Source organism: Leucoraja erinacea, chromosome 16 (genome assembly GCF_028641065.1).
Source record: "Leucoraja erinacea ecotype New England chromosome 16, Leri_hhj_1, whole genome shotgun sequence".
NCBI classification, from domain to species: Eukaryota; Metazoa; Chordata; class Chondrichthyes; order Rajiformes; family Rajidae; genus Leucoraja; species Leucoraja erinaceus.
Window position 1 is genome coordinate 21,146,105 of NC_073392.1, and position 12,361 is coordinate 21,158,465.

At 43.1% G+C, this 12,361-nt stretch overlaps 1 protein-coding gene across 1 annotated transcript in view; it reads left to right on the top strand.

The window, feature by feature from the left end:
• The window catches only part of rad54l2 (RAD54 like 2), a 57,859-nt gene that overhangs the window by 13,491 nt on the left and 32,007 nt on the right, over positions 1 to 12,361 (top strand). The window contains exons 3-6 of the mRNA XM_055647803.1: positions 964 to 1,100; positions 3,922 to 3,966; positions 6,884 to 7,015; positions 10,090 to 10,316. Coding sequence (XP_055503778.1) covers positions 964 to 1,100; positions 3,922 to 3,966; positions 6,884 to 7,015; positions 10,090 to 10,316 — 541 coding nt within the window. The remainder of the gene's footprint in view (positions 1 to 963; positions 1,101 to 3,921; positions 3,967 to 6,883; positions 7,016 to 10,089; positions 10,317 to 12,361) is intronic.

The window sequence follows — 12,361 nt, forward strand, 5'->3', positions numbered from 1 at the left end:
GTGGCTAGAAGCTCCACAGACCACAGCTCCACGATGTCAAAGTCACCAGGCCAGCGATCAGAGCACTCCTTTCTGGCGACCCCCAGCAATGGTTCGCCCGTACCGCGATGAAAAGTCCACGCTGCGCCTGCTGCTGATTCTCCGGGCCCGACTCCGGGAAAGGCCGCTCCAATCCAAGCTGTTAGGCCGTGAGGAAGGCGACATGAAAAAAGTCGCCTCTCCGTCTAGGAGGCGACCAAAAGCGGTTCCATCCCTCCCCACCCCCCACACCTAAACTAACATTAGACACACCAAAAAAGTTGAAATAACGAACATGCCGCTGAAGGGCAGCCGACCGATTATTTTGAGGATGATAGATGAAAGTTAGTGGAAACAAACAAGTGATGATTTTGAAATCATACAATAAAATGAAGGGAACAGAATTGGAGGAGGAAGAAGTGAAAAGGAATCTGTTGGTTGGAGTACACTTGTTAACTTTGGGCACGTGAATAATGTGGAAAAACACTTCTTTAATTTTATTTTTAAGATCTTGGTGTAACCAGAAAATCATGACTTGTTTCCCCTGTTGTGCTTAATAGGGTAGTGATAACACATTCTTGAATAACTAAAGTCTGTATGATGGAGGAGCTTAATTGACGTTTAAGTAAAAGATATATTCAAATATAAATCAAATGATTAATGAGTATTTATTGGGACTCAACATGGAAATGTGTCTGGTGTTGTCCTTGTAACTGGGTGCCCGATAATGATTTAACTGATGTTCTTATTTCAAAACTCATTCTTTTTATGCTCTCACTTGGAATAACAACATAAGGAAGTCAATGTGACAAAGTGGATTCTAGTCTATAAGCACCAATGCATTTGTACAGTGTTGTGCGGTGTTGACTGTACGCTGGGTTTTAATCTTTTTAAATGTGGGCTGCTTTTGACTGAATTGTCTGATTGGTTTTCTTGCTTTCCCAGAAAGCTACTACGGGAGGATCAACTTGAAGCTGGAACCAAAGCAGCACAGCAGGAAGAAGAGTTAGAGCGCCTAAAAAGACTTGAGCAACAAAGGAAGGAATTTGTGTTACCCACCTTGCCATTTGAACTATTACAAGGTAAGATTAGGATGCTAACTGCTTTACTGTAAACAAGTCTGTTTACTTGTAAGTATGTTGCTTAGGAAGATTGGACTTGGCAAGATTTTGTTTTACACTAGGAAGCTGGTTGTTAATCTGCTAAAGGTAGTAACCTTACAGGAGATGAAAATCTTAGAAGATTGTAGATGCAGATGCCACTTGGCAGGAAGTGCTGAGCAGGTCAAGTGACATCTGTAACAAGTAACAAAGTTAACATTCCCAATCTGAAACCCTTCCTCAGTTCTGGGCATTATATGGCACCATTTCAGTTTCAGAGGAGTTCAGGGAGGGAAACTCGTAAATGTGGCTGTTAGAAGTGGATTATGGTTCTTTGTCTGTATTAAGTACTGTTGATTGCAGGGGTGGGGGGCTATTGCTAGAAGTGGATTCAGAGATGGATGGTTCTTTGTCTGTATCAAATTACCTACATTTTGAAGTTTTGTATGAATCTTGAAGGGGTAACATGGGTATGGCTATTGCTCCCCGTACCTCACGAAAGCAAGAGTCAAGAGTCAAAACTGACCCCTAACCATAATCAGAGATGGTTCTGCAGGCATACAGACACACAAATAGACCCAGATTACCTAATTACATTTGGAAAAACATCCATCACATAGCTGTTGGAAGGCCGTAACACTGCACTCTCCCCCCCCCCGATGTCAGAGTCAAAGTCAAAGCCCCCGGCTGGCGATACGCCGGGTGGTGCGAGGTCGCACACCGGGTCTTGGTGTTGGAGCCCCCGGTGTGCGCTCGTAAAGTCCCGCGGCCGTTCCAGCCGCGCGGGGCAATGGTGTTAGGCCCCGCTCCAGGAGCCTTCGCCCCCATTATAGAATTTGCCGTTGCAGGACCCCCGAAAAGCGGTCTCTATCCAGGGATCCGAGGCTCCCGGCGCCGCTGTCCGCAGACCCGCAGCAGCAGCCTCCGACTCAGAGAGATCATAGAAGAATGCAGCAGCAGCAGCAGCGCTCCTCCACCGCTCCAAGCTCCGGACTCGGCCAGCCCCGCGACGGCACGGGGTAGCAATCTGTTGGAGGCCGCTCCTCGTGCGGTCTGAGGAAACCCACGAGAAAAAATGCTCTGCAGGGAGAGATTTAAAAAAGTTCCCCCCCCCCCAAACCACCCCAATCACACACCCAACAAAAAATCAAAAAACTACATAAAACACAGACAGAAAATAATAACGCGGATGAGACTGCAGACGCTGCTGGCCAGATACCGGATACAAGAAATGCAGAGAGTTCAACTAGACTAGAAGAGTAGGGTCAATGCTTCGAATGCTCTGCAAAGCAAAGATCTGGATCTGTTTCTCAAATGTGATGAGACCATATAGTGGACACTAAAGCGGTTAAGGAGCTAGAAGGCACTGTCTTGCATCTGAAAAGACTGGATCTTTGATTATGGGAAGGGAGGAGCTGGCAGGTCTTGCATCTCCTAGAGTTAGAAAGGTGACTATTATGAAATAGGGAGTAATTTATTTCTTATTGACCATCCACCACAGGTTGAGATTCTAAATTTCATGGAGTTATGCAGCATGAAACCAATCCCTTCGGTCCAACTAGTCTATACTGACCAAATGCCCGTCTAAGTTAAGCGAGTCCCCTTTGCTCGTTTTTCCATTCATATCCATCTAAACCGTTCCTATCCATGTATGTGTCCAAATGTCTTTTAAATGTTATTGTACATACCTCAACCACTTCTTCTGGTAGCTCATTTCATACACATATTACTGTGTGGAAAAAGTAGCCCTTCAGGTTTCCTATTAAGTCTTTCCCCTCTCACCGTAAACCTATGCCCTTTATTTCTTGATTCTGTACCCCGGATAAAAGACTGCATGCCTTCAAAGGAACATAGAAAATGGGTGCAGGAGTCGGCCCTTCGAGCCTGCACCGCCATTCAATATGATCATGGCTGATCATCCAACTCGGTATCCTGTACCTGCCTTCTCTCCATACCCCCTGACCCCTTTAGCCACAAGGGCCACATCTAACTCCCTCTTAAATATAGCCAATGAACTAGCCTCAACTACCTCTGTGGCAGAGAATTTCACAGATTCACCACTCTCTGTGTAAAAAATGATGCCACCTATGTGACCCTGACATAATATTTTCAAGTATATTACCTAAAACAGAAATCTCTTGCTAACGCAAAAATTATTACAGTAATATTTCATGAGAATGCTATTAAAATAAAATCTGGTATTGAGAGACTGACTATAGGATGTGTCCAAATGTTAAAAGGGGAGAGATCGAGAAAGTTGCAACGAGGTGAATCTAGTCAAGAATTTAATTTAATTGAAAGATACAACATAAAAACAGGCCCCAGGACTTAGTGAGTCTTTGCCAACCATCGATCGCTCCTTCGCATTAGTTCTATGTTATCTCTCTTTCTCATCCACTCACTACTTACCTGGGAAAATTTATAAAGGCTGATATATAAAAATCAACCTACAAACCCTCATGTCTTTGAGATATGGGGGGGGAGAATCAGAACACTTGGAGGAAACCCACATGGTCACAGGGAGAACGTGCAAACTCCACACAGATAGCACCTGAGGTCAGGATTGAACCTTGGTCTCTGGCACATCAATATCACAATATTAAAGATTTAGTCATTAATGGGACCAGAAATAGAATGCAGAATTCATAGGGTAGTTCTGGGTTGATATTGCAGACATGAGCAGCAGCAGGCCTGGGGGGATTTGAATGGTGAATATAATGAAGTGATAAAGTGACAATCTTAGGTCAACTTGTGTTAAGTGTGCACTTTTTTCTAAAATCTGTTCTCTTTTAACCATCCTCAGAATCGAACACCCAAACTTTAAAAAAGGAACCTGTTTGGAATGAAGGTAAGCAAATGCATTTCTTAAAAACTTTACGTACTATTGTGTTAAACAGTTTGATGCTCTGTTCCATTTCTTTATGTGTAAATCAATTAACCAGCAATTGAAAATATCAGGAAAGGAATTGCAGGAGAACTGAGCAATAAATCCCATGGGCCTCACAAAGCTATTCAGCCACTGTAGTTATGCACACAAAGTATATGGCTGGAAATAGTTATGGTGTGTACCAGACTAGAATAATTATTAATTGGCTGTTAAAGACTGTTGTGTTCATTTTCCCACAAGGCAAGGTGATGTTGTGTGGTGATAGTCTTTTCTCTATGTATGCCCATGTGCTCAGCATAAGTGCCAATGTTTGATTGAAATTCCACATCAGAAAACTTTTTTCATACCAGTATTTCCAATGGCTTTATGTATTCAGGTTGGTTTATAAAAAAACAGTAATGTTTAGTCCCTGTGAAGTTGACACCTTTTGTCACTCTTTAATAAACAATTTGGATATATTTTAATCTTAACGTATATTTGTTATGTTCATCAGTGGTAAGGGTGAATAATAGGTTAAAAAAGGCACAAAGTGCTGTATTAACTCAGCAGGTCAGGCAACACCCCTGGAAAACATGGATCGGTGACTTTTTGGGTGGGGACCCTTCTCAAGACAGATGGGTGGGGGCAGAAAGCTGGAAGATAAGTGGGGGAAGAAGAAAGCCTGCCATGTGATTGGTGGATACAGATGAGGGGGTGGGGTTGATGGGCAGATGGGTGGACAAAGGCCAGAGATGAATAAAACAGTGAAATAACAATAGAAGCACATTGTGTAGCCAGAGTAAGGAATATAGGTGGAAAGGGGACGGGAATAGGTGAAGGAGAGAAATGGGTGCAAATCCCCAAAAGTCCTGACCTGATGACCCACTGAGTTACTCCAGCCCTTTGTGTCTTTTTTTTTGTAAACCAGTATCTAGTTTCTTGTGATTCTGGGAATAAAATGTGTTGGCTTCATTAGAACTAAGTATTCCTGTATTTTACATCTTCACGTCTATTGATGTAGCCTTGTAAAAGTGGAATATCAGTATTGAAACCTGTCTTTATTGGGCTGACTGATCAGAGAATTTTTTATAAATGTACTTCCTCCCCCAGTGTCCAAAATCCTGTATGGAATTTGTGGAAAATTATGTACCAGGACCAGAATCCGGGGGAAAATGTGGCATATGGGCTTTAGAGGGAAAAGTACAGTGCCCTCCATAATGTTTGGGACAAAGACCCATCTTTTATTTATTTGCCTCTACACTCCACAATTTGGGATTTGTAATAGAAAAAAAATCATGTGTGGTTAAAGTGCACATTGTAAGATTTTATGAAAGGGTGTTTTTATACATTTTAGTTTCACCATGTAGAAATTGTACATAGCCCCCCTCATTTCAGGGCACCTTAATGTTTGGGACACATGGCTTCACAGGTATTTGTAATTCCTCAGGTGTGCTTAAATGCCTCCTTATTGCAAGTATAGGAGAGCTCTCAGCACCTAGTCTTTCCTCCAGTCTTTCCATCACCGTTGGAAAATTTTATTTCTGTTTAACAATATGAGGACCAAGGTTGTGCCAATAAAAGTCAAAGAAGCCATTATGAGACTGAGAAACAAGAATAAAGTTGTTCGAGACATCAACCAAACCTTAAGCTTACCAAAATCAACTGTTTGGAACATTATTAAGAAGAAAGAGAGTACTGGTGAGCTTACTAATCGCAAAGGGACTGGCAGGCCAAGGAAGACCTCTACAGCTGATGACCGAAGAATTCTCTCTATAATAAAGAAAAATCCCCAAACACCTGTCTGACAGATCAGAAACACTCTTCAGGAGTCAGGTGTGGATTTGTCAGTGACCACTGTCCGCAGAAGACTTCATGAACAGAAATACACTGCAAGATGCAAACCACTGGTTAGCCGCAAACATAGGATGGCCAGGTTACAGTTTGCCAAGAAGTACTTAAAAGAGCAACCACAGTTCTGGAGAAAGGTCTTGTGGACAGGTGAGACGAATTTAACTTATATTAGTGTTGGCAAGAGCAAAGTATGGAGGAGAGAAGGAAGCATCTACGATCCAAAGCATACCACCTCATCTGTGAAACACGGTGGTGGGGGTGTTATGGCCTGGGCATGTATGGCTGCTGAAGGTGCTGGCTCACTTATCTTCATTGATGATACAACTGCTGATGGTGGTAGCATAATGAATTCTGAAGTATAGACACATCCTCTCTGCTCATGTTCAAATAAATGCCTCAAAACTCCGGCAGTTCATTCTACAGCATGACAATGATCCCAAACATACTGCTAAAGCAAGAAAGGAGTTTTTCAAAGCTATAAAATGGCCAAGTCAATCACTTGATCTAACCCCAATTGAGCATGCCTTTTATATGCTGAAGAGAAAACTGAAGGACTAGCCCCCAAAACAAGCATAAGATAGCTGCAATACAGGCCTGGCAGAGCATCATCAGAGAAGACACCCAGCAACTGGTGATGTCCATGAATCGCAGACTTCAAGCAGTCATTGCATACAAAAGATATGCAACAAAATTCTAAGCATAACTAATTTCATTTACATGACATCGCTGTGTCCCAAATATTATGGTGCCCTGAAATGGGGGGGGGACTATGTATAATCACTGCTGTAATTTCTACATGGTAAAACCAAAATGTATAAAAATACCCTTTATTAAAATCTGCCAATGTGCACCTAAACCACATGTGATTTTTTTCCATTACAAATCTCAAATTGTGGAGTACAGAGGCAAATAAATAAATGATGGGTCTTTGTCCCAAATATTATGGCGGGCACTATATTTCTTGGATCTCAGCAGAGGAAATGTTGAACACAAAGACAATGAAATAAGCAAATGCAGTTGTACTTACTCCAGAGTGTTTTCTTTCCAGAGGAAATTGTACAGAAAGCAGAAGAACTTCTGGCAACATCACCAAGGCCCTCTAAATCTGAGGTAATCTGTGTGGACATAAGCAGCGAGAGTGAAGAAGATGCAGGGGGAGTAAACAAAGTTGTAAAGGATGGTGAGAATATAACTGGATCTATTCCCATTTTCATATTATTCCTTGGCCCGAGGCACGCACTTGTCTTCTTCCCACCACAAAAAAGTGTATGCAAACTTACATTGCGGCATGGTTCCAAAGGCATTGACAATCTAGATTTATCTTCTTGCGGAATAGTTTATCCTTTTTATAAATGTGTCAATTCAGCTTTTCCCCACGAGAGTTTCTTCTTTCTGAACTGTCCAATTTGTTGAAATAATTGATGGAAACATGCAAGAAAAATGGTAAATTGGAAAATTAAGGTTTATGTACGTGATGTTTTTGTTCCACTTTCACAAACCATATTTTGAGGCAAATGTTGGCCGTTACCCATGTAACTGCCATCATTTTCTCATGAAATGCTCTTGATGCTTCCACCCAGAAATGGAAGCTCCAAAGTTAGAGATAAGAGACTGCATATGCTCTAATCTAGAGCAAAAATCGAAGTGCTGGAGGAATAAGCGAGTTCGGCATTCCGAAAAAAACAAGGAATCATGGGATTTGTCAAAGGTCATTCACCAGAAAGCAAAAGTGAAAGAAGCGCTGGCTGAAGAAACTGTGTATAAATTCTTGTCTTTATTCATAATTTATGTGTAAAAATATATTTAATCTGTGGAACGGTGGTGCCGTGTGGTCAGATTGTAGGAAAATTAATGTATTTTATAGTTGATATTTTCCGAGTCGAATTTCACTATTCTGCTAATTTCAAGGCAATGGAATTCTTCAGCCTCATCTATGAATACGAATGAGCAATGAAATTCTCGATTCCAGAGAGACTCTCATAAATGGTCAACTCCTCATCCCACCAAAGGAACAGTAGCGGTAGAGCGGGGGCAGATGCGAGTGCGAGACGGGAGAGCGCGCACACAGACCCGCGCCTCATCCGCAACCAGGATTGAAACAGGATCCCCGGCGCCGCAAATGCTGTCAAATTGCCACTGGATTCTCCCCGTCCCCGAGTGTCCCATCCCCGTCCGGGGGGGCAACCCGGACTGACGGGACACCAGCGGCCTCAGGCCCACAGCCAGTGCGGAGAGGAAGCGCCAATTCCAGCCAGACCCCGCTCCAACTCCAGAGGAACCCGCTCCCCGACAGGCCGAGGACTGCCAGCCACACTCCCCGCCCCACCCTGCGGCCACCGGCCAACCCCCTTCCCTGTGCCGGTGAAAGCTGAGCATCAACCATCAACGAGGATACACACACAGTGCTGCAGCTGGACAGGCAGCATCCCGGAGACACCCTTCTCCAGAGATGTTGCCTGACTCGCCGAGCTACCGCAGCTCCTCGTGTGCATCCCCGCCGGCACCGAGGGGGCTAACTCTCATCCCACTGGACAAGGAGATAGGCACAGCCGACGGTCCCTGGCCGGCCGGGGAACAGCCACCACCGGACAAGGACGGGACACCCGGGAGTGGACAGGCTGGGCCAGCAGCAACTCAACAGTGCCGGAAACCCAACCCCGACCCCACGCAGCAGCATGAACTCGCTCACTCACCGAAGCATAAAGCAATAAAAACAAAATCATCGTAGCTTTTTACAAAGGAACAATAAATACAACTAATTCCTAGTTTGAAAGCAGTAATTTCTTACCTAAAAGAATCAAAGCTGGTAAAAACGAATGAAATGAAGGCCTACTGCTCCACTGCTACCAGCAATGTTTATGCAGAGCGACCTTTGACCTGGCCATGCGCATTCGGAATACCGAACTCGCTTATTCAACAGGCCAGGCAGAATCTGTGAAGGGAAAAGATCACACTGGGTCCTGGCCCGCAATGTTGTCTGTGCCTTTCCCTCCAGATAATGCCTGGACTGTTGAATTTCTCCAGCTCTTTCCCAAAGTTGGTTTGCTGGCACATTCAATTTTTCTGCATTGATTTTAAAGGAAGAAGTTTGGTGGGTCTTTTACAAACCAATCAGTTGGAAAATTCATGCTATTTGATTAGCAATGTTACAAAATTTTGAGATTTAAAAAATCAAGTCTGCAATTTATCCCATCAGATAAAGCATAACAATAAGTTTAATTTAACACCAAATTCACTTTCATATCTCAAGTATTAAAAAAGTAATGACCATTTTCATACTCGGAAATTAGCATCTTGTTCCCTATTGATTTTCAATGGACATTACAAAAAAGCTGTGATCTTGGATAGTCAAACGCCCATTTCTTAAGGAAAGATTAACATTTTTAAATAGCCTAAGTGTCCAAAGATTATTCACAAATAATTCACAATATAACATGATTTTTATATCTAATTTACATTAATTTATAGGCCAAATGGAAGGAATTTAGTGTTCAATTGCTGTAAATAAATCCCCATTTAAATCGGCTTTCTAGTGGGTTCATGTGGAACGCGCTGGTTTAGAACGTTGACATAGCGCTGGATTAGTGCCCTCAAATGCCGAGAAAAATACTGCGGGATATAAAAAGCCCAAAATGAACCACTCGCTATAGATAACTTGATATATAGGGTTATATATATGCCCCATTTAATGTAAAAAATAAGGTACATACCTTTAATTGTTTGCTTTATAAAACCCTGGGGCTGCGAGATGTTGCGGAATCAGAGAGTAATTTTAAAACTATTAGAACTATATTATCGAGGCCTATAAAACTAATAATACCTTTTGCGACCGGGTCTTGCAGCGATTTTTCGTTAATGATTTACTAGGCTGAACATGTGCGATTAGTACAGCCTAGTAAAAATCGCGTTTAAAACCCGCCCCCTCCAAACAGCGCCAAAATCGCCGACATGGCTGAGGGCAGATTCCTAATGACGATTCAGGTAGGTTTTGTAACATACCTAATTTGATGATCAGATTTGAATCATTTCACAATTAATAAATTATTATGTTGTCCAGAAAGCAGGGGCGATATTTGGTTTGAAGTGCCCATTTAAATTGGTATGCTAATTTAGAATGTAAATAACTTACTCATTCAAAAGGGCAGTTATCTAATCTGTTGACTTAACATCTGCATGCTATTGATGCAAGTAGTTCCCATTTAGTAGTGATACCTTATTTGACATATTATCTTGTTTTTCTATCTGTCTTGGAAGATGTGATCGAGTTGAGTTCTGGGGAAGATGATTCATTCCAAATTCTTGATAGTGGATCCAGCAATGATGAGGAGGAGGTGAATGAGGAGAGCAATGATGCTCATGTGAATGATGCCTTGAACCAGCCAGATGATCTGGGGCGTGTAATGGTTAACATAAATCATCCTCCAAATGAGCAAGACATTTTCCTGGCATCCCAACTGGCACGATCTGTGAAATCACACCAGGTAATGGCAACACCTTTTTTTATCAGTACTATAGTGCATTATATTGTGACAGGCATATCTTTTCTTAAGTGATCTTATCAACATGTGAGGTAGCTGAGGGAAAGGCCTTGAATTCCACGTTATTCATAGAGGCAAGAGAGGAGATGACAGAGGCTTTGACAAAGATCTTTGTATCTTCAGCCACAGGCGAGGACTAAAGAGTAGCCAATATTATTTCTTTATTTAAGTAGGGAAGTAGAGAGATTCCAGGGACTTATAGGTATGTGAGCCATATGACAGTTTTGGGGAAATAATTGGAGAGGATTCTTCAGGATAGATTTACTCCCATTTGAAAGGGGCGGACTACGGACAGTCAGCTGGCTTTGAACAGTCAGCTGTCCCTCTCCCTCTGTCCCTCTCCCTCTGTCCCTCTCCCTCTGTCCCTCTCCCTCTGTCCCTCTCCCTCTGTCCCTCTCCCTCTGTCCCTCTCCCTCTCTCCCTCTCCCTCTCTCCCTCTCCCTCTCTCTCTCTCGTCTCTCTCTCTCCCTCTCTCCCTCTCCCTCTCCCTCTCCCTCTCTCACTCTCCCTCTCCCCCTCTCCCTCTCTCCACCTCTCCCTCTCCCTCTCCCTCTCCCTCTCTCCTCTCCCTCTCTCCCTCTCTCCCTCTCTACCTCTCTCTCTCCTCTCTTCCCTCTCTCCCTCTTCTCCTCTCTCTCTCTCTCCCTCTCATCTCCCTCTCTCCCTCTCCCCTCCTCCCTCTCTCCCTCTCTCCCTCTCCCCTCTCCCTCTCTCCCTCTCTCCCTCTCCTCTCTCTCTCCCTCTTCTCCCTCTCTCCCCTCTCTCCCCTCTCTCCCTCTCTCTCTCTCTCTCTCCCTCTCTCCCCCTCTCTCTCCTCCCTCTCTCTCCCTCTCTCCCTCTCCTCCTCTCCCTCTCTCTCTCCCTCTCTCCCTCTCTCTCCCTCTCTCCCTCTCTCCCTCTCCCTCTCTCCTCTCTCTCCCTCTCTGTCCCTCTCCCTCTCTGTCCCCTCCTCTCCATCCCTCCCTGATCCCCATTCCCCTCTTCTATTCAGTCCCTCCTGGTATCTTCATTGCAGTTCACAACACATACATCTAATCTGAATGTCAGTTAATGTGGCATTTTGACACCTTTAAACATATTACCAAAAGAACATTTGCTGCAGTTATGTCCTTTGGCCATCTCTTGTCAATTAGTGTAATGTTTAACCTGTCAGATGGGTATAGTCGGTTTTAACAGCTATTATCATAAAATGCCTTTAGAAATTTCCTTGCAACCTGTATATTTTGTCGTGGATAAATTATGTGGGAAGCGAGATTGTTTCTGTTCCAATAGCAATAACGACCCATGCTATGACCATGTTATGATAATTTTCAGTCCTTCACAGAAAACATGCTTGCATCAATCTGTAGTGTGCATGGTTAAGCATATATGTTACCATGGTCCAGGATTTATTGACACAGGTTGATCATACGCTGCATAATCCAACCACATTTTTGTTTGGCAGTGGAAAGAAATAATAGAAATTGCATTAATTGCATTGTGTAAAAATAGTTGAGATACTGTATTATAATGTTGCTGCATGTCATTGTGGTATATATCATGTCTTTATTGGTGAATATGTTTAGTTTGTGACTTGCATTTGAAGCAGAAATAATAAGTGAATGCTTCATTGAGCATAATTCCGACTGGTAACTACGCACTTTGTCCGAGCACATTATCGCACGCGTCATGCAAACAATTTTAAATGACCACCTAAACTGTCATTTGGCAACCTAGAAAGCTGCCTAGGTTGCCCGACTGGCAACAGGGAAAAAAAGTTAAGTGAGAGCCCTGACTGGGTGAGGGTTGAGCAACTGTAGCAAAGGGTATGGGATGTCATAGAATTTATACAGTAAATGCCACCCCTCCATATCGCGCTCTTGCTCACACCCAGTCTTTGCACTACTTGTCATCTTTGTTAATGTATTTGTGCATTTCTAGTGTGCAGCATTATGTACAAACACATTTCTCTCCATTAAATGGGCTTTTTAGTAAATTCACTGTCAACA